This window comes from Pseudoliparis swirei, chromosome 8 (genome assembly GCF_029220125.1).
Source record: "Pseudoliparis swirei isolate HS2019 ecotype Mariana Trench chromosome 8, NWPU_hadal_v1, whole genome shotgun sequence".
Classification (NCBI taxonomy): domain Eukaryota; kingdom Metazoa; phylum Chordata; class Actinopteri; order Perciformes; family Liparidae; genus Pseudoliparis; species Pseudoliparis swirei.
Genome location: NC_079395.1, coordinates 17,942,550 through 17,970,405, shown reverse-complemented (window position 1 = coordinate 17,970,405; position 27,856 = coordinate 17,942,550). Strand labels below are relative to the sequence as shown.

The following is a 27,856-nucleotide window of genomic DNA, read 5'->3' as shown; positions in this document are numbered from 1 at the left end:
CCATTATACACATCTTATGAAAAACATATAAATATTGATTAAAGCAGCTTTCAGACTGAAAAGAAGCGGACATGTTTACCGACAAAGGGGTCGCGGGGTTGGAGCGAGCGATCAGACAAAATCCAAAGTGGAGGAAAACGTTCACCACTGGAAATGCAAAGGCCTCAACTCCACGGTGGAGACCAGAGGCCGGCCCTGGTCAAATGCTCTGATCCTGCCTCGCTTGCTGAGCCGCTTAACAGCTCATGGGACCAGCAGTCCCAGTCCTTCACGAGCGCCGGTCACAGTGGAGGAGAGGAAAGAGGTTTCCACCAGAGTGCTGATGTCATGACCTGGCTCTGTCAGCAGCTTCTGGACTCCAAGCAGTCCATATGCGGCGAGCCCTACATGCACACGTTTGCTCGATGTTTGCCTGTATTGGATGAAGTGCCACATCCAAGAGGCCACGTTGTTCAGGAACTCGTGTCACGTATAGGACGATTCTCACCCACCTTCCTCCATCTCTCCTTTCCCTCTGTGTCCAACCCCCTCCCCACTCCCGCAGCTGTAAGTAAATTCTAGTACAGCAGAATCAGGATGAAAAGATGGCAACCGTGCTGTTACCAACGGGTCCTGATGGCTTGCGGCGGTTCACTCGCGAATCCTTGGCTGCGCAGGAGCAGCGGATTGCGCAGGAGCAGGCCAAGAACGCCAAGAACGCCAAGAACGCCAAGAACGCCAAGGATTGCCACGAGGCTCAGAGGAACGCAGAGCCTCCCAAACCCAGGATCGACCTGGAGGCGGGCAAGCAGCTGCCGCGCATCTTCGGTGACATCCCGACAGAACTTATCGGGGTGCCACTGGAAGACATCGATCCGTTTTACTACAAGAACCAGAGGGTGAGAGCTTCTGTGTGTGTGTGTGTGTGTGTGTTGGGTGGGGTAAACGGTGGGGATCGTGTTTATGTTGTCTATAGTCCACCTGGTCTTGAAAATGTCAGAAATTAGTAAAACATTTTCTCACTATCTGTGGATATACAGGACTGTCTCAGAAAATTAGAATATTGTGATAAAGTTCTTTATTTTCTGTAATGCAATTAAAAACAAAAATGTCATGCATTCTGGATTCATTACAAATCAACTGAAATATTGCAAGCCTTTTATTCTTTTAATATTGCTGATTATGGCTTACAGCTTAAGAAAACTCTAAAATCCTATCTCATAAAATTTGAATATTTCCTCAGACCAAGTAAAAAGATTTATAACAGCAAAACAAAATCAAACATTTGAAAATGTGTTTCCAGGTGTTTCGAGTTAATTAATTCAAGTGATTTGTTTAATACCCTACTAGTATACTTTTCATGATATTCTAATATTTAGAGATAGGATATTTGAGTTTTCTTAAGCTGTAAGCCATAATCAGCAATATTAAAAGAATAAAAGGCTTGCAATATTTCAGTTGATTTGTAATGAATCCAGAATGCATGACATGCATTACAGAAAATAAAGAACTTTATCACAATATTCTAATTTTCTGAGACAGTCCTGTATATATAACAAATAAAAGCAGCAAACAGATCTTTCACCTGTCGAGTCACAAACCAGAAAGGCATTTCTGATTTGCATTTAAAATGAAGCCAATTTATTGGATTTTGTGAGGAGATCAGCGGAATTTCCACCTTTTCAACAGATATCGATAGGGAACATGAGCCAAACTGTTCAAAGACACAACAACAGCGTTAAGTCCAATTATTTAAATGTGTTGTGTGTGGAAATGTTCATAGTGGCTCTGAAAAGATCCCTCACGCTTCCCTCTGAATGGGATTGAGATCCACAGCCGTCGCAGATGAAGTCGTGAGGCTTCGGCGGTCTGAGGGGACGAAGCTCTTCGGATGTTTCAGTCTTCGTTTCCCAGTCTTTGTTTGTCGTGTGTTGAGACGTTCAGGAAACGTGCTGCTCAAAACACTCAAGACACCGGTTCTGTTTGAAGACTCGTCAAACCTTCAGCTACACTTTGGAATTCATTTTCACGAGGACTTTAGATTTCGTCCCCCGCCACTCACACCCTACCCTACGAAGGGTACGACAATGAGGAAAGAGGAAGGAGTCAGCAATGCTTCATTGTTTTTGTGGGCAGCTGATGAACTGATTCTTTTCTGCCACTGAATGATCGTTTCTAATTTATAGCATCTTTGAATATGCACGGCCATGACTCCATCTCAGAAGACTGTCAAAGGGTCGGCAAAGATTTTTTGCCTTTGCATTTGCATTGGCATTTGATTATCGTCCATGATTCCGCTATTTATATGCTACACGTTGAATCTTGTGTGGACGCATAAATAAAGAGGAGCGAGCTCTGATGTGTCCGGTAACGGAGGCGAGATGATAAAAGGACGTGGTAGCCATTCTCAGGGTCTCTTTATTTTTGGCATGTGATGCGACGCTGGCTGGGAGGATTATCCAAAGATGGAGAAAATATTTAAATAAATGCCACATCTGTTGGGGAGAGGTTCTGCACCCGCTATGGAGTTGGCTCCATGAACTCAACCGGCCCTGGTGGCTGCGTGTGCACCTGCAGTGCTTGTTGGGAAAGGGAACACGGACGGTGGATCTCAACGCGGCGGCGTGTGTGATCATCGGCTGCAGGGGAAAGAAAAACGCAGAGCTGCGTTTCTCTGCATCACTGGAGAAAAGGGAGCCTGGACATGATGTGGAAACTTGTTTGGGGATAATGTATTTACATCCTGATGACTTGTTTTGTCCATTGAGCAATGATATTTGGAAAATGAGATCTTTCTCACTGCTGATTTCTGTTTTCTTTCTGCTTTCTTTGCAGACTTTTATGGTACTTAACAAAGGGAAGGCCATCTTCAGATTCAGTGCCACGTCTGCAGTTTACATATTCAGTCCATTACACTCCATCAGATCAATCGCCATCAAAATCTTGGTCCATTCATATCCTTTTTCTCCCGATCTCTTCCTGTTTGATGGATCCAGACGAGTTATTTTCTCTCAGACCTTGTTACCCGTCACTTTAATTAGTTTGATATGAATGACATTTGTGATAAAGTTCTGGTGGGCAAAACACCCTTATTGGCTTTTAAAAAAAGATAGCGGTAATAGAAGTCATATACGGAGATATTAATAGTTAGTAATCAGGATGAGGTGATAGGTGACAAATTGGCTTTTTCACTCCAAAAAGGGCTCCACGTTAAAGTAAAAGTGCTAATGTCAGCGTCTCCACTTATATGGTAACATGAAGATCAGACTGCGGGGAACAAACCACTGTGAAAAGTTTCCACCAAAATGATAATGTAATGCTGTAAAGAGAGACGACACATCTTGCATATCACACTGGCACATAAACCAATTTATAATACTTACTGATTCCCCGCTAAAGGTTTCTATTGGATTTTTCCATCGTCCCATTTTAGAAACAGCTTTGTAATGGTCCTCTCTGGCCCTGCGATACAAATCCCCTCATATCCCTCTTTTAATCTCTGAAATGAAATAAGAGCAAGGAGATTTCACATCATGTGACGGCTGCCTATTCGTTCTCAGCCGATTTGTACTTCACATGTTCCTCTGGAGCTCCTCTCTGTTGTTGATGGCAAATCATCTATTGATCAAATCATATTTTAAATAACACATTTTCATCGTTATTGATTGTTAATTCACAAGTGCAACTGACAGCATGTTCTGAACTGCATCTGGACTTCATGTTTGTTGCATGTAATCCACATTTATTTAGATTACTTAGGTTATTGAGAGAAACTGGTTACTCCTCAGACGATTATTCTCATGATATTGTTATTATCATGATTATTGTTGCCATGTTGCTTCATTCATCCAGAAGAGCGAATGATACGGCTCCTCTGATTTCATGCTCAATGGAATTTACTTTCACTTTCCATAATCTGCATAAACTGTAGTTCTAATACCGTTGTCACACACTGTGATGGTTTATCCTTATGGGTATATTTCATAGGATTTTAAGAAACATTGTGTGATACATTCTTGGCTTGTCAGAAAAAGCTTATTTTACTGTCAGTGACTATTTCACAGCTCACTCTCCTTAACCTCTGTTCCACATTGTTCAGCTTGTTCATAATGTTCACCATCCTGACCAACTGTTGCTTCATGGCCATGTCTGATCCGGCACCATGGGCAAAGTACCTGGAGTAAGTACACATGTAGCACTGAAGCTAAAACCGTGTGTGTTTTTGAAACCCTGGTCATGTTTTCTAATGTGGAGCTTTGTTGGGATTTGTTGTTTTTGTCAGTGATGATTGAGGAATCATGAACATGTAAGTATATGATGCTAGTGGTATATATACTGCAGTCCCGACGCCCCCAAAGCATGTAAAAAAAGAAGAAAGCATGTGGTGTCGACTGAAAAATTCTGCAGAAATATTGTGATGCGCATGATGTGTAAGATGTGGCAGAGTCGTCGTCATCGGTGCGTCACATTTAGCACGCAGCATGCTCACGTCATCTTCATTGATTTAATTTGTTCATCTCCTGTTGCATCTGTATTCATTTTTATTAGCAGTTTCTTTTGTTGCCAGGAGTTAGACGAGAATATCAACTCAACTCTTTTATATACATTAAATGTGAAGCTACAGCTAGTAGCGGATGAATTTAGCTCAACGTTAGCTTAACGAAAACGGGGAAACGGCTAACTTTCAAAAATAGACTTCAGCAACGTTGTTTTAAAACCTCGAGTGGTTGTTTATTCACTTTACACACATTGTTTTCCTTCAAGATATACTGTAGCATGTGAGATTTAGACCTTTTGGTCTGAAGACTTTGTTCAGACAGTCTCAAGCTAGCTGTTTCGCCCTTTCCAGTCTTCGTGCTAATCTAAGCTAACGGCGGCTGACCGTAACTTCATAGTTGCTGCCTGGAGTAAAACAGTTTACAAGTACGGAGCAAATTGGAATATGAATGAACCGACGGCTGGAAAGTCTTCACCGTGTCCGTAGAATTACATTATTATGCACAAGCTTTGTCTTCCGAAATATTGTAGGCCTACAGGTCTGAATATAGCCTGCAATAACATGTGTCTAGGCAGCAGGATGTTACCGATCTCCACACACTCCGTCAGTGACATCACGCCTCCATATTTAAAGTTACCATAACATTAAATCATCCAGCATCATCCAGTTGATGCCGATTGTGCTTTATTTTAATGCTCAAATGCGTTTTGAGTTGCAACTCTTGAGCAACACTTGATTCGGAGCTAAGTGCATTTACTTTTCCCTCCATGACTTTCTTTCAGGTATACTTTCACTGGCATTTACACTTTTGAGTCGGCGATAAAGATATTAGCAAGAGGATTCTGTATAATGCCGTTCACCTTCTTGAGAGATCCATGGAACTGGCTGGACTTCAGCGTCATTGTCATGGCGTGAGTAACCGTGTCCTTCACATTTCATTCATTCATATGTATTCATTATATACTGTATATATATATACAGTATATATGTATATATTCATAATTTACATATTTCACTTACTGACACAGGTCTACATTGTGCATGAACATCTCATTAAAAAGCTCAACCTTAATTCATAGTTCACATTCTGTCTTTTTGTGCTAACCGTGGCAATGTGAAGATAAAAAAAATACATATTGTTTGTATACATTATATATTTTTCTTACGCCCATGTCTTTTCAGTAATTCCTCAGTCATCCTGAGCAGTGATTTGAAACACCATGACGATAAGCCTATTGTTGAGGTCATAGATCCGTGTGCAATGAGTCCCGTGATGCAGGTGGCCGATTAGACAGGTGACCTCTCCATGAATTGGTGCAGCATTTGTCTGAGACCAATCATCCTGATAGGACTTTTGCTTTGTTTGAAAACAGCGAGACAAAATCCCTTTACAGCACGTAAACCATCAGCGTTTATTTTAGTTTTTTGGATTAATTCCGGTTCTCCCGATGTTATTTGATTGAAATCTAACCATAAAGACGATGATACACAAACCGTTAAGTGTGTCTGAAAATGAATTATTATCCCCGACGATCATACACATCACCAGATCGTTCATAAATCCCCTTGATATCAAATTCCAGATACGTGACAGAATTTGTAGACCTTGGAAACGTCTCGGCGTTGAGAACCTTCAGAGTGCTGCGAGCGCTGAAAACCATCTCAGTCATCCCTGGTAAGGACGCCGCGTCGCGTCAACTGAAAACCGGATGTGTCCCCGTGTTACCAAACGATTGACGTGCTGTCTCCTCTCTCCTCTCTCCTCCGTCGAGGTCTGAAGACCATCGTCGGCGCTTTGATCCAGTCGATGAGGAAGCTGGCGGACGTGATGATCCTGACCGTCTTCTGCCTCAGCGTGTTCGCCCTCATCGGCCTGCAGCTCTTCATGGGCCTGCTGCGGCAAAAGTGCATCCGCAGCTTGGCGCACTGCGTCAACTCCTCCCTCAGCCCCAACGCGTCGTTCATCTGCAACAACAGAACTTGGAGCTCCAGGGTGGACTTCCTCACCAGCGAAGGTCAGCCCCCAAAAAAAAAAAAAAACGTGAGATGCATATTCACGTGAAGTGAATACGATGTCGTCAGCATTCAGTGAATCCGAATCAGAATCCGTTTATTGCCAGGAATGTTTACACAAACGAGGAATTTTTTTTGGCGAAAGGTGCAACATTTGACATGACAAACAACAATCAACGCAACAGCAACAGTGCAAAGTGTGTATTAACTTAAGTATAAGATAAGATAAAGATAAATAAAGATAAACAAATAAGATAAAGATAAACAAAGAACGTTAAAGTGTTTAGGTGTGTGTTTAGGTGTGTGTTTCAAGAGACATGTGTGTTTAAGTTAAAGTGTATGTTACATGTGACGTGTGTTTAAGTTAAAAGTGCATGTTAAAGTGATGTGTGTGGAGGAGGCCTCCAGGAGGGAAGAAGAAGGAGGAGGGAGGAGGAGTAGGAAGAAGAAGAAGAAGAAGAAGAAGAAGAAGGAGGAGGAGAAGGAAGAGGAAAGAGGGGGAAGAAGGAGGAGAGAGGAAGGAGGAAGAAGAGGAGGTAGTCCTGGGGGTGACAGAGTCAGTCAGTGGGGTCTCTGAAGTCAGACAAAATACATTCTTCAACTTCTTTTTCCACTTTTCTTAGATAATTTCTACAAAGTGGAAGGAGCAAAGGATGCCTTAATATGCGGATATGGAAGTGACGCAGGGTAAGTGAGCGTTCGTCCTGCTTACTGCTTGTTAATCATCTGCAAGCTATTAGATAATATCAGAATATTTAGCATCTATTGATGCATGTCATGTGTATGATTGGATCCAGTATAGCTTGCGGAACTGGAAAAGACAGCAATGGGTGACGTGCCTCAGGCCTCACGTTTCACCCTGTGACCTACGGGTGCAATGCATGGAGCAGTGATCCCATCAGAGGGAGTGGTGTAGCGTGAGAGAGGCTGTACACAAGACGACATGTGGTGGATAATCACCCCGGCTCCACTGGAACCCTTTCCAGAGAAACATGGCGTTGCCAGCTGGAGAGCGAGAGGGAGGGGGGAATGGAGGGGGCTAGGGGGGGATCTTTGGAGATGTCATCATGTCAAAAGCTCTATGACATAATGAGGTCAACCGGAGCGGGCCTGATCACTTCGGATTGATATTTTGTTTTTGTTTAGGAGGAGACGCTTGTCCAAAGACGTGTGAGCCCTTGTGATGGAGCTGAGACAGTTCCCATTCAGTCTGTAACGTCAGAGTGAATGTCGACGTGCGTGTACGACATTTTATCTGTGGACTTTGTCCCCGATCAAAGGCACGGTGTGAAACCTTACAAATATTGCTACTCAGCCGACGCACTGAATAATCCTTTAAATCCAAATGCTTTTGAAACAAGCACAACAGGATAACTCAGTTGTTGCCCGTGCCAGGCCCAGTTCAAGGGTTATAGTGAACTAAATACCCATCTGTGTGACTCTGAAATACTGCAGCTTCAACTAATGTGAGCAGGCACCAAATATTTTCTCTCTCGATTTGCTCAAATAACAATAACGGCTCCATTTGCTTGACAAGAAAAAATATAAAGAAACCAAATCATGGTCAACACACAGATAACTTATTTATTGTTGTCTAGTGTTAAGTACAAGGCAAAACAGTTTATATTACAGTTTCTGAATTCACGCATTTATCTTGGATATATATTTATTATGGGCATCAGAGTCCCTCTAGCTTTAATCTCACTCTGTAACCTCTCCTCCACAAACACAGGAGCTTAATCTTATCAGGGCGAAAAGAGGATACTTCAGAGGGAAATGATGTCACTAAACGTCCATAAATAGTAGTTCAGTAAGATCAGAATAGCACCAATATGACCGCTCCAGCTGTCCCACAGTTTACCTAAAGATCAGCTCTCACTGTTAATACCCAGTCTCATTCTCTTGTAATCTTTTTTTCTCTATGTCTAGCAGGTGCGGTCAATAAGAGAAACGGGGGGATTATTTATTTGATATCCCTTTAATAATAACTTGGCTTTGTCGTCACTAAGAATATGTCTTTCCCCCCATTTTTTCAAATGTCACTGCGGTGAGTTAGATGTTAAATCAAAGACAGAAAGAGAAAAACCCTTTGACCCACTCACCAAGTTACAGGTCAGACTAACCGCAGAGTAGCTTATATGTGTGTCTGAGGATCGCCGGCCTTTTGAATCCCGTGACTTCCTGAGTCTGGCCGTGGAGACGGGCAAGACATTAAGCAGGTCAGGACGGAGGACGTAAAACATCGAGGATGCTTCATCTTTTGCGTGTATTCTAACAAGTAATCCCTGAGTAGTTTTCCAAATTGAAGTTTTGGATACGTTATGATGACACACACATACACAAGTGAGCAGGCACACACACACACGTACATGTACGCATAGTTAAATGATATTTTCAGCCTTGATGGTGAACAAGTTTGTGATGAATAATTTGCTTCAAAGTTCCCATCTGTTTCTCATGGTGCTTCCTGTAGCCATCAGGCCGACGCTTATCTCCTCGCGTCTTAAAGCCAGGATGCATCACGGATTATGACTTTGGGCAGAGACACCACCTCCTCAGCCCCGCCCACCGGAGAGGGAAACACTTTGCTGGGATGGACAGATGTTCCTCTGTTGTCGATGGTCCACTCTCAAGAGTGCTCGTTATAAATACTGTAAAATTGTATACTGATTATTTTACAAATGTCTGTCAAATGATTATTTAGATTCTCTCGCGTTCCTGGAATCCATTGATTTCCTTCCATTTCTCTTCAGTCTGAAATCAAGTAACACACTCTTGCAATTTGCCTCAGTTGTGTAATCCATCACGGTGAACATTGAATCTGCATTTTCAATGTCTCATTAAAGGTATGATGTAATGCGGTCATTTTTCACTCACTTTGCCCGTTAACTGCATGACGGAGCAAAAACGTCAACGTAAAAACAAGTTGTAAGAGTCAGCCGACTTTCATATTAACCCTTGTGTTGCCTTCGGGTCATTTTGACCCGATTCAATGTTTCACCCTCCTGTCGCCTTCGGGTCAATATGACCCAATTCAATGTTTAACCCTCATGTTACCTTTATATTTACTAACATATTTTACCCTTGAGGTCAATATGACCCCAGCTATTAAAATCTCCAGAAAATTATTAGAATTAATATTGTTTTCCAAGTTTAAGTGTGAGGTACTTTATGTTTGTTTGTTGACTCCCGAAAGAACACCGACATTAAACATTGAATCGGGTCAAAATTGAATCGGCTCAAAATGACCCGAAGGCAACACAAGGGTTAAACAAATAGGAATTAAAAACAATGGTTGAAGGATAAAAAAATGCAATACGTATCGCTCCTGAGTAAATACACTGACGTCCAGAGTATTTCTAATGAGTACAAAGTAGTACACTATAGGCTCTATACACAGTAAAGGAAGAACAATGGTATGACTACATATTCTGGTATTGCCTGTGTGTGTGGGGGCAGAGTTGATCCCACAGCGAGTTCATAAACTCTGGATGAACTGTAAAGAGTCTCCAGGGCAGTTAGAAACCACGGAGACATGATGGAGGCCTTGTTTACAGCTGTGGCATCTAATCGCAAGAGCCTCACATTCTTGCAGATGTTCAAGTGACGGCGTTGGCTTGCCGTGTGGATCAGATAGGCAAAAGTAATGCTAGTTTTTATCCAACAAGACATTCTGAACAAATAAAACACAGAATAAATTGGAAGTTATTAATTCCTTCACTATTGTTTTTTTCTATTTTCAATCAAATTCGGACTGATTTCATACTTTCCATGCAGCCATTGATTACATTAGAGTAAATAGAGTTTCCATGGTTATTTTCATTGACGAATAATCTGCAGATTATTTTCCAGATTAAAAATGTAAAGTGTATCCAGAAAATGCCAGAAAATGCAGATAGACCACATCCCATTTCATTGCTTTTCCAATTTACAGGAAAGAGAAGCAGCAAACTGTTTCTGAAATGAATGACCCTTTCGGGAAATAGATGCTCATTAATATTCTTCAATTAATCAACTCATCTACCATACAGTGAACACATCAGGAAGAGGAAGAAGAAAAAAAGAATAAATACAAAAAAGAAGGTCGGACACCAACGTGACGTGTTCTCAAAACAACAGGATATAGTTAATGTGTTGAAATATGAAAAAACGTATTGAGTAAAAGAGGCGAGCCGATTGGAGGGCAGCAGAGGGGAGGGAGCGACCCGACAGGAAGATGTCGCCGGCCTCACGCAGCCTCCTCTGATATTAGTGAGCATCCGTACTTATCTGGCCGGCCGGTGAGACCTACAGCTGTCCTCACAGCGGCGCTCTGCCGCCCAGCTGTTTCCCAGCCATTACGAAATTATTCTGCACTCAGATTGACACGGCAGACCAGCTTGTTTTCAGCAGCTGGACTTAAATATGTGCTGTAATGCCACTATGCTGCCTGACAATGAAGATCAGAGATGAATGCATGGAAACATTTTTTTAACTGCAATCTGATATCCATCTGGCTCATGCGTAATCCCTTCTGCTGCGGTGTATTTTAGTGCTGCTGCCTGGAACGAATTTCAAGTGCCCTCTTCAGTTAAAATAATGGTGTTGATAGCAATGTGTGTACTTACCGAGTCATCCGGCACTCTCCCCTGAGGAGTCAAAGGTCACCGGGCGACGTGAACCAAGATACTGGAGATGTTTTTAACTCTGGTGAAGCAGCCTGCACGCTACCACAGCTGCCACCGGTTTGATTGTGCACCGCCTTTGTTTATTACTGTTGTCCCATAATCATCAGTCTTTCTGCCTTTCAACCGTTTGTGCATTGCAGGAAGTGTCCAGATGGATTTGACTGCCTAAAAATAGGGAGGAACCCAAACTATGGCTACACCAGTTTTGATACCTTCGGCTGGGCTTTCCTGTCCCTCTTCCGACTCATGACGCAAGACTACTGGGAAAAACTGTTCCACCAGGTGCCATTTTTAATCTACGCATATTCTGTGTTGGTTTGCCGTGAATTTTGAATCCACATGGACAGCGTAGAATACAATAGCTTTGAATCAAATTTCAAATATTGATTGGTTAACACTGTCTATGATGCATGATAAACATGCTGCGTTATAATACAGTGTATTGTTATGGATATGAGAGTGAGTGAGTCCTCAAATATCAGCAATGAATTGAGTGAAATGTCGTCCATAAGCAAACAATGATGCCAAAACTACAAAAAGACGACTAACCCAAGGCCAGATTTCTCCTTTCACATGCAAATGTGATTGAACTGACTTCATGTCCGCTCCCTCAGACGCTGCGCTCGGCAGGGAAGACCTACATGATTTTCTTTGTGCTGGTCATCTTCCTGGGCTCCTTCTACCTGGTCAACCTCATCCTGGCCGTCGTGGCCATGGCCTACGAGGAGCAGAATCAGGCGACCATCGCTGAGGCCTGGCAGAAGGAGAGGGAGTTTCAGCTGGCCGTCGAGCACCTCCGCCGAGAGCAGAGAGTAGGTTCAACGCCAGCGGCCAGCGAGCATTTTCATATCCATATTCTAAAAAGGTGATCTCCTGTAACATGCCTCCTTTCTGTGGGAAGTTGGCAGCGAAAAGACAACAGGCCCTGGACACAGACTCAGTGTTGTCTCCAGAGCTGTCTCCATTCTGTCTGAAGACGGGCAGCATACGTCGGAGCAGGAGGAGAAGATCGCATCGGGCGTTGTCAGAGGAAACCGCGACGGAAGCTGCTGAAGAGAAGTTTGACCCACTGGATGACCCAATGGTACATCACCCAACGCCCATACTCTGAACATTTCTCCCAGCCGCCGTCGTTCTCCTGAGAAGCCGTCGGAAACCAATGTGTCTCCTGTGTTTTCGTAGCCGTCTCTGCCTCCCCTTCCCGTCCGCCCTCTGCTGGCCACGCTCTCCGCTCACCCCCTCAGCAGCACGAGGAGAGGGAGCCAGGTCAGCGTCTTCAGCGCTTTCCGTGTGCGCAACAACTCGGAGGCCGACTTCGGGGACGACGAGTGCAGCGCGCACGGGGACGCCTTCAGGAGTCGCGCCGGTTCGATAGCGGCGCCCTGGAAGAAGAGGAAGGGCAGCGTGCAGAGCCACTGCTCCCAAGTCTTCACCCCCAGCCTCGACATCAATGGCCGGCTCAACATCTCCCTAGATCAGAACGAGATCACCATCCTGGGCCGGCTCACTCCCGCCTCGCTGCCCGCTCACAGCATGGAGAGGGTCAGGGAAGACACGGTGAGTGACACAGGCCCGGGTGTCGTTGGAAAAGAAAGATCTTCATTAATAGCTGAAATTAAACCAACGTCTTGTGTTTTTTCTTGGGCTGTTGTCTGTCTCCCAGAGGCCCGCCAGCCTGGAGGACACCGTGAACAGACTTTTCCAGCAGCCCTCCCCGACAGCGACGGAGCCCCCTCCGGTGCAAAGGAAAAGAGGGCTGAGCTCCGTCGGCTTCTTCAGCGATGCCATGGGGGGTGAGTCCTTTGAGTCATTAGACATTTATTATGGGGAAATATGCTTCTTTGCTATTCTTGTTGAAAATGAGAAGAGATGGTCAATACTGCTCTCTGTCGGTACACTTGAAGCTCTAACTTTCAGCTGGTTAGCTTAGTTTAGCACAAATACTGGAAACAGGGAGCCTGGCTCTGTCTAAAGTAACAAAATCCACCTCTAAATCTAATGAATGAATATGTTTATTGAATTGTTTAAATGGCTGTTATTGTACTCTTTAAGCACATATTTAACAGATTTATTTCGCATTGAAAATGCAGGAAGGTTATGTTTTGATCGCCGTGTATTTATTTAGTTATTTATTTATTTATTTGTATGCGTGTTATTCGCAAAACTCAAAAAGTATTGAACCGAATCGCATGAAATTTGGTGGGATGATTGTTTATTATCCGGGGACCAGTTGATGAGATTTTGGGATCGATCGGGTCAAAGGTCAAGGTCAAAGGTCATGAACAGGTCAAAATCTTTCACAGAACTCAAAAAGTATTGAACCGAATCGCATGAAATTTGGTGGGATGATTGTTTATTATTCACCAGTTGATTAGATTTTGGGATCGATCGGGTCAAAGGTCAAGGTCAAAGGTCATGAACAGGTCAAAATCTTTCGCAGAACTCAAAAAGTATTGAACCGAATCGCATGAAATTTGGTGGGATGATTGTTTATTATCCGGGGACCAGGTGATTAGAGCCACGCGAGCTGTTTATGCTAGTCTCCACCATTTATGCTAAACCAAGCTACTGTTAGCTTTGGTTTTACCTCTCGAAGGGGGAGGGTGGGGTTTAGGGAAAGACCTGCAGATGAATAGTTCACCTGGATGTCTCTTTGCAGAGCTGGAGGTGTCGAGGCAGAAGTGCCATCCCTGCTGGTACACATTCGCCAAGAAGTACCTGATATGGGACTGTTGCCCCTGGTGGCTGAAGATGAAGGAGTGGGTGAAGTACATGGTGATGGATCCTTTCTTGGATCTGGGTATCACCATATGCATTGTGCTGAACACGCTCTTCATGGCCCTGGAGCACTATCCCATGACTGAGGAGTTCAACACCATGCTTTCAGTGGGCAATCTGGTAAGGGCCTTTTTAAAGATAGGGGTGGGCAGGCCGCCAGCATGCGAGACACTTTCTCCTAAGTGCTGTCGGGTTGGCTGTGGACAGGGCTGAAAGCTTCCCTGGGGAAAAAAAGTTAAAAGAAAGAGACGACAACCGTCATTCAGATAATGTCTTCCTCTATCAGACAGTTTTTTTTTTTATAGCAACTGCTTTGCTGCACTTGAGGTCAAATACGGTTGTGGTAATCCTTTATCAAGCATTTTTGCTTTAGACTATTTTGCGATTATCCTCGGAAAGAGGGAGTATTTTTAGCAGGGAGTGGGATTGAATCACCCATTTTTATTTTGTTCTCTCCCCCTACTGGCACATTATAGACTCTGCTCGTGTCTTCAAGTTTGAAAACATTGTTAAAAGAAGATAAAAAAGGAAGTAAAACTTACTTATTTATTCTCTTCACTGCTTGTCCAGCAAAGCAGAGCAACATGAGCAGGAATGTGGAGCTCACCTGAAAGTCCAATATTCACTCTGCTTCCTGATTTGGTCTCCAACAACTGACGAGGGAAATACCTCTCTGGAGCTAATAAATGCTCCATATGCACCGGCTAGTCGGTCACACTGTCTGTCTGCTGCTTGATGCTTGGCCAGTCGTGTTCAGGGTTTTTCAAAGCATTGTTTTGCTAAAAAAAACCCTCTGCTAGCAACTGAGGTTGATGAGAGTCAGACTGAGCCAAAGATTTCACGTTACTCATAATCAATTTAATCCATTGTTCATATATAAATATGAATTAGTAGAGCTTTAAGTAAAGAGGACTTACTGAAAGTACTATTAATTGAAATGTGTGTTCTTCTTTTTTTTACTTTCTACTTCCTTTTACAGTTGTTATGTCCCTGTGTATCTGTTCTAGGTTTTCACAGGAATCTTCACAGCTGAGATGGTGCTGAAGCTGATCGCCATGGACCCCTACTACTACTTCCAACAGGGCTGGAACATCTTTGACGGCATGATAGTTTGCCTCAGTCTGATGGAGTTGGGTCTTTCCAATGTGGAGGGGTTGTCTGTGCTGCGATCTTTCAGACTGGTAACAGAAATCTCTCACTCATTTTTCAAAATCGATCTAGCTCAGTAGTTCTCCATGAAGAGCATCTCATAGTTCAACATCAAACTCAAACACGCCGTTTCTCGTGACGATTCAGCATCGTTTGTTTTCTCTACTTTCTTCTCTTCATCAGTTACGAGTCTTCAAGCTGGCGAAATCCTGGCCCACTCTCAACACGCTGATCAAGATCATCGGCAACTCGGTGGGCGCCCTGGGAAACCTGACGCTGGTGTTGGCCATCATCGTGTTCATCTTCGCCGTGGTGGGCATGCAACTGTTCGGCAAGAACTACCAGGACTGCGTGTGTAAGATCTCCATCAACTGTCAGCTGCCCCGCTGGCACATGAAGGACTTCTTCCACTCCTTCCTGATCGTGTTCCGGGTGCTGTGCGGCGAATGGATAGAGGCCATGTGGGATTGTATGGAAGTGGCCGGGCAGCCCCTCTGTATGCTGGTCTTCATGTTGGTCATGGTTATCGGGAACTTGGTGGTGAGTATTTAATTACCTTCGCCTTGAAAATGCGGAAGGTTATGTTTTGATCGCCGTGTATTTATTTATTTGTATGTGTGCGTGTTTGCGTGTTATTCGCATAAGTCAAAAAGTATTAAACCAAATCGCATGAAATTTGGTGGGATGATTGGTTATTATCCGGGGACCATTTGATTAGATTTTGGGATCGATCGGGTCAAAGGTCAAGGTCATGAAAAGGTCAAAATCTTCTTTTTACCATAGCACGGTCAATTTATATCCAATTGGCATGCAACTAATGCCAAAATGTTCATAATTCAATGCCCAATCTTGTGATATGCGAAGGTATGCGCTCTACCGAGTGCCCATTCTAGTGTGTACATGTTTTATTAAAAAGCCCATGACCAAAACCCACATTGACATTCTATAAATAATCCCAGAGAAGGTAATCTACAAAATAAATCTCATTTCACACCAACAAGTATTGACTATACTCTATTGTTGTCTAAACAACATTAAATCAGTGAGCTCCTCTGTTGCCCTGGGCGATATGTTCATGGGCATTGTTGTTCATCTTAACCAGTGGTCCCCGAATCCGGCCGGCCTCCACATTTGGACCGGCCCCCTGAACAATACCAGAGACGCGTTCCGATTTATTATTTTTTTCACCTGGCCCGCTGCCGTTGAGATTGCAGTGAGACACGGAAAACATGTGAAGTGGTGCTCTTCGCAATAAAACATCTTTGATGGACGTGTCGCGTCTCGGCCAATCAGCGTTCAGATGTCGACAGCGTTTGGGAAGTTAGGTTAGCTTGAATGTTAGTCCGCTACATCTGCTGCTGTCACACTGCACGGTGTAGCGATACTAACAGAGTACCCGTACGTTAAAAACGATGTGATTTAGCATATTTTTAGTATCGATACTTCATTAAAAGAGCGATCAGAGCGCACGCGCTGCTTCGCTCCGTTAAATGATGTCTGCACGCGCAGCGCTCACAGACAGCGAGTGGCGCGCGCATCGCTCAGCCGTGATGCGCGCACACAGGCGAGCACACTCTCACTAGCCCCCCTCCCCCCCGGCTGGCCCTCCAGCATACAAGGGAAACGTTATGTGGCCCTCTCAGGAAAAAGTTTGGGGACCCCTGATCTTAACATATACTTTAACAGTGCACTGAGAGAGTTGTTTTTATTGCGTGTCAACACAAGCAACTGTAAACCAAGTGACGATGTCACGAGTATTAGGGATTGCGTTGTTGCACCAATGAGGGTTGGCGATTCCACAATATATATATATTACCTCCTCTAATGGTTGTTGGGTGCCTCGCCGCTATATGTTTTGCCAACTCAGACATCTGTGTCGTGTCGCCTCTACGGTTTGGACGCAGCTTCAGCCTCATGTGCAACGGGGCTGAATGTTTTATCCACCGCTAATGAACTAAGCCGAGAGAAACTGTGACCTAAGTACTGTGGAGGATGAGCCGAGGCCACAGAGTGTTTCTCAGCCTTTGCAGCAGGTACTGATGTTTGTTTGTTTGTTTGTGTATTTTATACAGTCAATCAAATCAAATACAATACAATATTATTCTATATAATAAACATAAGAGAAAGACTGAAAAGGTATAGGTAGAAGCAAAAAATGCTTATAAATTCCTAGCCTAAATTGAAATCAAAATAAATCAGAAAATTAATATAAAATAAATATAAAACAACAAACAAAATAAAAAACAAAATATATTTATGTATCCTACCACATACATTTTCCATATAAATACGTTTTTAATCACATTTATAACTCTCAAGAATTGTTTTATAAATAATTCTTGAGAGTTATAAATGTGTGTGTACTAAGCTTATGTTAATGAGAACGGAAAAATCCCAGAAGCGCGGGCGGCCGGCAGATGCAGCGTCTTTTTCTTAGACAGGGGAGTTTTACTTCGACTGTCGTGTCATTTTAGTGCCGATTCTTAAAATCACACCTCAGAATCAGCTTTATGGCATGTGTGTGTGCGCATGCGTGTGTGCGCATGCAGCATCTCGATACTGTATTGGTGATGGAAGTCCGACCGAGAGAAATGTGCTACCAGCTACTGGATATAACTTCTCATGCTGAGCACAAATGAGCCTCATCTGCATTACAATTAGCTCAGTTCTGTCCGGCTTTTTTAAAAGTGGAACAAGCTTTGATTGTGGTGGACCTGTTGGATATGTTTCAAACACCTGTTCCCAGCATGCACTCTGTTCCCATTAAACACTAGCGTGTTCCACATTTAATCCTACGCTCAGAAATGTATCAGTGTGTCACAAATGTTTAAAAGAATGTTTTGGTTAACTGCTTTTAATCTAAAATATACGATGTGCAATACAAGTATATAAGTAATATAATGTATACATAGAAGGATGTTTGGGAACACATATGTGTATCATGACATTATTGCTATAGAACAGTTATTTAAGAAGAAGAACTGAATGTCAGTTTAGCTAAATGAAATCACTCAACTGGATAATGTGTTAGTTTACACGAGGATAGTGTCCTTCACTTTCTTCTTCTCACCTTTCCTTAACCAAAGACACGTGAGTGAAAATAAGTAATGGATTACAAAGTGTGTAAAGCTGCTCCAACTCAAGCTACACAAGTTATCGAGCGGGTCAGAAAGTGAAGAACTCTTTTCTTACGTCTTTGTGGCTTCACACCGAGGAGTGAATGTCTTAAAGTTTGGCAAAAATCCACGAGGACTCACGAATGAACTGGTTAGAATTTGGCGGTCGGCGGCTCCTGTAGTGATGACATCAGACACGGATGTACATTAACTGCAACTCGACTAGTCGGCGGAGTTATATAACCACAAGGCGGTAATTCTCTTCATAATTAATTCTGTACTGTAATACTGTGACTCACTCGCTCTGCCTTTACAACAGTGCTCATTCATTCCCACGTCTGCTGCGTGGATCATCATGTAGCTTTAGCTTCAGTCTTTAAGCCCAACATTCGTTACGGAGCCATCGTGTCCACATTGAAGACGATTGACACGACTTTTGTTGTGAAAACAAAGTTACAAAAAAACATGGTTACCGGCTAGAAATGAAGCGCCTGTCTTTATTGACCTTCTTGAATTTTGGTGGCTAAAGCTGCTTTGGTTATTTCTGTCAACGGCTTTTTTGTCCCGGAATGCAAAGCTGGACAGGAGTAGCATAGCAACAGTAACTAAGGCGGCGGGGGGCTTATCGAACGTCCGATTGCGAAATGACACGTCTTCACTGCCTCCGGCACCGTTTATCATCTCTAAACTCTTTGAATGCTCTCAGAACACTTCCAGAAGGCCGGCTGTGAGATGAGTGGTGAAAGGACGTCAAGAGCACTCAGCAGTTTACACAGACGCCTTTCCGTCAGACACCTTTCCGTGACCCTGTTGTCTGGGCAAAGGTCGCGACATTGCTTCTTACTGAGATTAATGCACAGGAACCTCTGTTGCATGTGAATCGTGGGAAAGCTGTTTATCCAAAGGGATTATCCAGGATGCTTAGGGGCGAGAAGGCCGGAGGGCATTCATCACTAATCATCTGCTCATGCTCCCCATCTCTGACTGGCTCAGTGGCTAAAGATGACCCTTATCAACTGTGCACACGCACACACACACACACACACACACACACACACACATACACAGACACACACACTCACATGCTACTGTGCATGGATGTGCTCGATGCTGCTGCTCTCTAAACTAGCAGACAGATTACTTGGTAGTTGGATGCTTGGAAACTTGAGTTCAGTGTGGCTGCCGTATGTGGCTGAGACTGCGTGCAGAACGTCCTCCTGAATTTACAGTGCAGGATTTGCCAGTGTTGACCAAATATCCGGGAGGTCATGTCATGCACGAGGTACACTTATCCTTAAGCTTACAGGCTAAACTACGCTCTGGTTTGCAAAGAAAGATCGATGTTGATACAAGCACGATGTAAATACAGCTTGTTCTGCCACATTCAGGATGAACGGCTGTGAGGTCGAATAATCGTTGCGACACCAAATGTCATGTGACACGACATTTTTCCGTCAACAGGTGTTGAATCTTTTTCTAGCCCTGCTGCTCAGCTCCTTCAGCTCCGACAACCTCTCGGCTCCGGAAGAGGACGGCGATTTGAACAACATCCAGATCGCCATCGCCCGCATCCATTCCGGCGCGGCGCGGCTCGCCGCGTGCATCGTCGACCGCTTGAACCCGAAGCGTCCGAAGCAGAGGGCCAACCAGGCCGCCAAGCCGGTCGGGAATCACGTGGAAAGCAACGGTGGGATTTTCGGACGCTACGGCGAAAAGTACATCGCACCGGAGGGGGACAGCTACATGACGAACCCCAACCTGACGGTCATCGTCCCCATCGCGCCCGGAGAGTCGGACGTGGAGTTTCCGGAGGAGGAGGAGGAAACTGAGTCATCAGAGGATGAAGACAACAAACCGGTGGGTTCGCTCCCCCTTCATGGTTGTATCCTGGCTTCATGCTGATCACATGTGCCCACCAGCCCCTCTGAAGCTCAGCAGTCACATAAACTCTTGTTTCTTTAGTCAAACAGAGCAGTGAACACAACACATGGCTCCACGCGCCGGACTAGTTATTGTAAGTCTTGCCATAGTTACTTTCGCATTGAAAATGAGGAAGGTTATGTTTTGATCGCTGTGTATTTATTCATTTATTTATTTATTTGTATGTGTGTTACTTGCATAACACAAAAAGTATTAAAACCGAATCGCATGAAATTTGGTGGGATGATTGGTTATTATCCGGGGATCATTTGATTAGATTTTGGGATCAATCGGGTCAAAGGTCAAGGTCATGAAAAGGTCAAAATCTTCTTTTTACCATTGCACGGTCAATGTTTATCCAATTGGCATGCAACTAATGCCAACATGTTCATAATTCAATGACCCATCTTGTGATTTGTGAAGGTATGCGCTCTACCGAGTGCCCGTTCTAGTTTGATATACTTTGGACGACAGTTGATTAACGGATTCTGAAAGAAGACTATAACAGCATAACAAATTGTCTTTTTATTGTTAGAGGCTTATTAACATGGGCGATGGGGTGCAAACAACATGAATAAATAAATAAATATTCATGAGAATTGGCTACTTGAGTAAGTTTACGATAAATAATTGGCAGTATGCTTTACTTATTATCAATAAAACATTATTGTTGCTAATATTCATGTGTTTTAGTTGAGCAAATCTCTCTCTCTCGCTCTCTCTCTCTCTCTCTCTCTCATTATCAAGCTCCCTGTGTCTCTTGCCTCCTTCGCCCCTCATGTTTATCTGCATTCCCCTGTCTCTCGGCGTCCTGTGGGCCGGGGTGTTGGTTGAAGGTGGAGAGTGTGTCGCTCCAGTCTCGTCCTCTCTGGCAGGCAGACAGCAGCTGGCCAGATGTGGAGCCGGGCCCCGCAGAGCAGATTAAAGTGACACAGCTGAGCAGAGCCAGGCCGGGCGGAGCTGAGTGGGCCGCAGCCTGGCGCTCTCTCTTCTTATTCCCTTTGCCCTGCTCCGTACATCACACCAGAATTAGGCATCAGGGAAAATGGAAATGAAAAACAAATCAGCCATCCATCAGCTTAACTGGGCATCAGCAGCTGCTCGGCGGTAGGGAAGGATACATTTCATATGTGTAGAGCGATGAAAACTCACACAAAGAATGGCAAGATTGGGCATATTAAGAAGTTAGTCATGAATAAAATGATCGTTTTGAAGAACAAAGAGCATTCAGCCTGTGTGTGCATGCAGAGGGATCCTCCTCTGTTGCTCTCCTGAAGGTTTCTTCCATTTATTTTCCCTGTGAAAGGTTTTTATTCTATTTCTTGGGAGTTTTTCCTGATCCGATGTGAGGTCAAAGTTCAGGGATGTCGTATGTGTGCAGATTATAAAGCCCTCTGAGGCAAATTTGTAATTTGTGATAATGGTCTATACAAAATAAACTGAATTGAATTGAATCACAACTAATTATCTTAAAATGCCATCAGGGCACATTCTCTGCTCTCCGTCTTGTCGCGGCGGCTCTTTCATGTCTCTTCGTACCAGTTTTATAGGATTGAAGCTGCACCTCTGTCCTATAAATCGTGTTAAATATGTTGCTGTGACAACACACGGAAATCTCGTCAAAACTGAATTAAGGCTCAGAGGAGATTAAAAAGGCAAGGCGGTACATCGAGGTGAGCGAGCTCTGATGCTAGAGAAACGCGCTGCTTTGTTTGGTTTGAAACTTATAAGCATATTGCACACGTGGCCACACCCCCCGAACAGTGATGTCACAGCAGGTGTTCAGCCTTCGACGGTTGATAGAAAATATCCATCGGCCTGTATCCTGCGCTACACACGTGTGTGTGTGTGTGTGTGACAACTCAGTAATGGTTCACACATTGTTTGTGTCTACACGTGAGAATTGGGTTGGTAACAGTGAGACTTCTCACCGCTCAGGAGCTGGTCAGCCTATCAGAGGGCAGCACGGTGGATCTGAGGAAGCCTGGAGTCGAGATGGACAACTTATCAGAGCTGGCTGAAGAGAGCATGGAGCCGGAGGAATGCTTCCCAGAACGTGAGAATCGAGGATTTTGTGTTGTAACTTGTAACCATGTAAAACGATGAGTCAGCAGTTTCACCGCAATCAGTCAATCATGTCATATGTTATAAATTCTTTGTACAGCATAATTGCTTCATGTCTGTATTTGTTTTTTGCCTTCCCGCCCAGTGTGCATGAGGAACTGTCGTTGCTGTGATGTCGATACGAGCCGTGGTCTGGGCCAGGCCTGGTGGAGGCTGAGGAAGACCTGCTACCAGATTGTGGAGCACAGCTGGTTTGAGACCTTCATCATCTTCATGATCCTGCTCAGCAGTGGAGCTCTGGTACGGATAATCTATTTACTATAAATCTTATATATATCTTTGGGAGTTTTTCCTGATCTGATGTGAGGTCCTGAGACAGGGATGTCGTATGTACAGATTGTAAAGCCCTCTGAGGCAAATTTATAATTTGTCATAATGGGCTATACAACATAAACTGAATTGAATTGAATTATAGCACTTCTTTTTTCTCTTAATAAATTGATAGCATAGGAAAAAAATATGCCATGTCGAAGTTTCGTTCCTGGTTTGTTTGTTGGCATGAAGCACACAGCACAAGACCAGAGTTGTCTTTGATGCTTTTATTGTGAAGGAGCAGCAGGACAATGTTATGTTTACATGAGTAGTGTCTCAACACAGCTCTGATACCACTGCAGGAGAGTGATGCTATGCTATGCATACATGTCTGATTAGCATCCCTGCAGAAGATTCTCAGTGTGAACGGCGGACTCTGCCACTGAAAACTAAATTCAAAATAATATGCTGCATGTAATAGAAAACTCCTCGAAGTTCGATTGTGATTTCTGCTTCAGTTCGGTTTAGTGCCTGCCTGTAATCTCACCCCCGTGGTAGGACTACTAAAGTTCAACTGAATTGTTAAGCATGTCAAACCGACCATACAATGTCGTTGTGTTCCCTCGCCCCGCTGTCCCTCTCCCGCCGCAGGCCTTTGAAGACATCTACATCGAGAAGAGAAAAGTCGTGAAGGCGGTGCTGGAGTACGCTGACAAGGTCTTCTCCTACATCTTTGTGCTGGAGATGTTCCTCAAGTGGATCGCGTACGGCTTCAAGAAGTATTTCACCAACTACTGGTGCTGGCTCGACTTTCTTATCGTGGACGTAAGCAAACGAGTTTACAGTGTTTTACTGCACCACATGAACGGGATGCAATCACGTGTTGAGCGTAGAGGTTGAAGGTTAACCCCGCCAGTAACGTTAGCTAAACAACGCTCGTCGTGTTTGTGGGATTTACAGCTTCGTGTCACGTTATTGACATGAAAGCACTCGACCGCCCGGCCGCCCTCATCATTGTGCGGCAAATTCGCAACAACTTTATGAATTCCACCATCAGCTCCTCCTGCTATTATTATTATTATTAGTAGTAGTATCTTTATTTAAAAGGGACCATGTACAGTTAAAACATACATGTCACTATTTGATGCTTTGGACCAGATTGTAGCTCCAGCTAATTTGCATCTGTAGCCTCTTGACAGACCATAATAAACATAAAACAATCACAAGCATAAAACAATCACAAACATAAAACAATAACAAATATAAAACAATAACAAACATAAAACAATAGCACACATAAAATAATAACAAATATAAAACAATAACAAACATAAAACAATAACACACATGAAATAATAACAAATAAAAACAATAACAAATATAAAACAATAACAAATATAAAACAATAACGTAATAATAAGTAAGTAATAAAAAACATTAAAAGTAAGTAATACATACTATTAAAAGTAATACAAATCGTTAAAAGTATTTAGCACATACCATTAAAAGTATGTTATAAAAATCATTAAAAGTATTTAGTACATACTATTAAAAGTAAGTAATAAAAACCATTAAATATAAGTAATACCCTAAAAAACAAACATGCAGTCAAACCGAGTCGTCGTAACATTTGAACATTTCACATTTTACTATGACGGCAGGATTTTTCCCGCCAGACAAATTAAAGAGGCGCTCCAGTGATCGGAGTCCTGTTGCGCTCCATTTAAACTGTTGGGTAAATGGGTGTGGCTCTGTGGTGGTCATCCAAACGGCCCGAGGCATGACTTCCTCTGATTTCACCTGCTGTTACACAGATTGCCACAGACCGCTCTGTTGTTAGGGTAAATTGTAGTTAGCAGGTCCCAGGTGAGTATGGGCTCTGGGATTGGAAACGTGCATCTGCCTCACAAATGCTTCTGTGTTTCTTCACTCGTCTTCGTTTCTGTTGTGATATCAAAAGCCACCGTCTCGTGTCCAAACTAATTCTTGTGAAATGACCTCAAAACATGCGGCTGCTCCTCAGCTGTGATCAGTATCTTCAGGACCTTGGCTTTTATATCATAAACAAATGCAGTGTCATTTACTCTTAAGGTTTATCTACAGAAGATGTACTTTATATAATAAACATATTATAATAGCAGATTAAAATTTTGCTGAACAGACATTTGAGACAATTTAGGAATGCACCGGTGGAGCTTATGTCTGACCTGTTGTGTCTAGTTTTTGTGCTGAGTGTTATTTGTGATGTCTGTTTAGAAGAAAAGACCAAATCCTTTTGATAGTTTCAACTACCAACCTTTTCGTTTCTCTCTATGAAAACTACCACCTTGTTTTCTTTTACAGTGTTTTTGTATTTTTTTTCCATCTGTACTTTCTTGGAGCCAAAGACTTCTGTAGTCAGGAGAGTACATTTTGAGAATCTTCTTTAGATATATTGGACAAACACATGTGTAAATAGACTTTTATAAATAAATTCAGACCTTTGGGACCTTTTTAGTCCTAAATTGTTTTTAATGAACTTCAATTGGATGGAAATTGGGAAACAAATTTGGCGAAGATAGATTTAAATTCTTTATAAAACTCACTCTATTTGATATATATACATATGTTATATGCATATATAGCTGAGTCTGCATTCATGGACACTATTTGTCCACATGTGCATACTTGTCTGTATTTTGTCATCATCGATCATGACATGACTTTCTTTCATTTACTTCACGCCATTTTCATTCATAGCTGTCACCTTCGGGTCATTCAACAGCAGAATACCATTTAGTTCTGTCCGTTTTGGATGTAGAATAGAGTGGAAGTCTAAATTTTATAAAAGATTAAACCAACAACCAAACCAAATCTAAAATAAGTAATAGTGTTCCTAACTGTGGAATGTCCCAAAATACACAACAACTCTAAATTATCGCTCTTCTAATGTTTTAAACTTGTATGTTTTTTTATGATAATTAAGTAATATAATTGTAATATATAGTAATATTATATGCAGTTCCTCAATTAATATGTTAAGATATATGTGATTTCTCCACAATGTTTTTTCTTTTCCGTTTGTATTATAAACCAAGAGGATGAATCCTGCTCCTGGTCCTCACAGCATGCTGGTCTTTCTGTTCTCTGTATAGGTGTCCTTGATAAGCCTGGTTGCAAATTCACTGGGATATTCTGATTTTGCTGCGATCAAGTCCCTGAGGACTCTGCGGGCTTTGAGACCTCTCAGAGCTCTGTCCAGATTTGAGGGCATGCGGGTAAGAAATGCCTTTTCAGAACTACACCGAAGTCACAACAGAGCAGCCGATTCACCTCTGGAGGTTCACTGATACCTCGGAGGGTTCGCTTTGCCCCAGTTTGTTCATCATTCTGTCTAAAAAGTGGATTTTCAATATATAAAAACTTTTGAAGATAGTTTTGAGGCATGCTAGCAGGGTGGCGAGGGTAGTCGGTTGATCCAAACCAATTCCATTGGGTTGCCATGGTGATGTGTAAAGAAATTCCCAAAAGATCAATTAGAATGACTTTAGTGACTTTTCATTTCGCCAGACTCCCATTCAGGATTTTTGGGTGAAGTGTCTCAACTAAACAAAGTATTGCGACACTAAAGACATTCCCGCGCAACTCAGCGGTGCTTTGTGTTTACCGCTAATCAGCTAACGTTAGCACGCTGAACTGTGAGCATGCTGACGTTAGCCTTTAGCTAACAGCATGGCTGCAGAGCACATCGCCACAGCGCTGCTGGCATGTCGACACTATTTGTCTTGTTTAGTTATAACTATGAGTTTCACAGAGATGCTCAATTGCAATTAATCATATTTCCACTTCATTAAATTCAGCCTTAAATATAAAAGATATATTTCGGGCGTTTGTGAAAAAGCACACATGCAATGATGTCAGGCAGCAGAGCCTGGCTGGTTAAAAGTTGAAAACTGCTAACCTAAACTATTATTTTATTAATTTTTAAAACAGATATATTGTCCCTATTTTCTATTTTTAATATTCTAATTGGGATTTTTTTGCCCTGTATTTTACATATTTTTCTTGATTGTTGCAACACTTGCTAATATCTTTTGAATTTCTCTTATATGCACGAAACATGCAATGTATGGGGAAGCCCGACTTGGCAGTGCATCCTGAATAGTTAGTCGACTACCGTAAGCTCAATAAAGAGCGTGTGCGGAGATTCAGAGACGTTGCAATCCGACTAATAACTCATAACTAACCCGTATCTGACCTGCTGCCCGCCAGGTGGTGGTGAACGCGCTCATCGGCGCCATCCCCTCCATCATGAACGTGCTGCTCGTGTGCCTCATCTTCTGGCTCATCTTCAGCATCATGGGGGTCAACCTGTTCGCCGGCAAGTTCGGGAAGTGCGTGAACAGAACCGGCTTCATCCACAGTGTCTCCGTGGTCAACAACAAGTCAGAGTGCCTCTCCATGAACGACACCCAGTTCTACTGGACTAAGGTGAAGGTCAACTTTGACAACGTGGGACTCGGCTACCTCTCCCTCCTGCAAGTGGTGAGTGTTGGTTTGTTTATTTCCACGCTGCCGGTTGAGGAAAGCACGTTTTTCTTCTGTCGTGAAGAATTCATGTGATCACATTCGTTGGGGCAATCCTTTAACGTGTGTTTTAATGAGGTGAAGTCAGTGATTCACAATGCAATGCAGTGCCTTGACAATAACGCCGGGTCGTATTGTATTATAGGCTACATTTAAAGGATGGATGGAAATAATGCATGCAGCTGTTGACTCGAGAGGAGTAAGTATGTCTATATACTTCCAGGGCCTACATCATAAATATGCTCCAGTAACCAGCTGACTCATTGAACTGTCTGGTTTCAGGTGGAGGAACAACCCATCAGAGAAATCAACCTCTACATGTACCTCTACTTTGTGGTCTTCATCATATTCGGCTCCTTTTTCACCCTCAATCTCTTCATCGGTGTCATTATTGACAACTTTAATCAACAGAAGAGAAAGATGAGTATTAGCAACACTGACGTCACAGGTAGCTCTGTACCTTCACAAGATCGATACAATTTATTTCCCAGTCAAAAGGAATTACACAGTTGTGGATTTCAAATATTTTACATAAAACTAACAATGAATAATTGCATAGACGTATTAACTGTCTCGGTCTGGAAGTAAACAGCTTCCTTTACCACCTTTTGTTGATCGTCAAACATTCTTTCAACATGTATCTGTAAAATTAACAACAGGTGTTTCCTGCCAGTACTTAGGTGGGCAGGATATCTTCATGACTGAAGAACAGAAGAAGTACTACAACGCTATGAAGAAGTTGGGCTCTAAAAGGCCTCAAAAGCCAATTCCAAGGCCTGCGGTAAAATAATATA

General features: G+C 43.0%; 1 protein-coding gene across 1 annotated transcript in view; it reads left to right on the top strand.

The window, feature by feature from the left end:
• The window catches only part of LOC130197915 (sodium channel protein type 4 subunit alpha-like), a 40,550-nt gene that overhangs the window by 9,502 nt on the left and 3,192 nt on the right, over window positions 1-27,856 (top strand). The window contains exons 2-25 of the mRNA XM_056420896.1: window positions 545-878; window positions 2,815-2,935; window positions 4,072-4,159; window positions 5,260-5,388; window positions 6,061-6,152; window positions 6,250-6,492; window positions 7,114-7,177; window positions 11,298-11,439; window positions 11,772-11,969; window positions 12,059-12,241; window positions 12,340-12,714; window positions 12,821-12,950; window positions 13,817-14,055; window positions 14,943-15,116; window positions 15,268-15,624; window positions 19,662-20,057; window positions 22,059-22,176; window positions 22,330-22,484; window positions 23,148-23,321; window positions 25,631-25,753; window positions 26,748-27,020; window positions 27,208-27,261; window positions 27,345-27,482; window positions 27,739-27,843. Coding sequence (XP_056276871.1) covers window positions 585-878; window positions 2,815-2,935; window positions 4,072-4,159; window positions 5,260-5,388; window positions 6,061-6,152; window positions 6,250-6,492; window positions 7,114-7,177; window positions 11,298-11,439; window positions 11,772-11,969; window positions 12,059-12,241; window positions 12,340-12,714; window positions 12,821-12,950; window positions 13,817-14,055; window positions 14,943-15,116; window positions 15,268-15,624; window positions 19,662-20,057; window positions 22,059-22,176; window positions 22,330-22,484; window positions 23,148-23,321; window positions 25,631-25,753; window positions 26,748-27,020; window positions 27,208-27,261; window positions 27,345-27,482; window positions 27,739-27,843 — 4,365 coding nt within the window. The 5' untranslated portion in view covers window positions 545-584. The remainder of the gene's footprint in view (window positions 1-544; window positions 879-2,814; window positions 2,936-4,071; window positions 4,160-5,259; window positions 5,389-6,060; window positions 6,153-6,249; window positions 6,493-7,113; window positions 7,178-11,297; window positions 11,440-11,771; window positions 11,970-12,058; window positions 12,242-12,339; window positions 12,715-12,820; window positions 12,951-13,816; window positions 14,056-14,942; window positions 15,117-15,267; window positions 15,625-19,661; window positions 20,058-22,058; window positions 22,177-22,329; window positions 22,485-23,147; window positions 23,322-25,630; window positions 25,754-26,747; window positions 27,021-27,207; window positions 27,262-27,344; window positions 27,483-27,738; window positions 27,844-27,856) is intronic.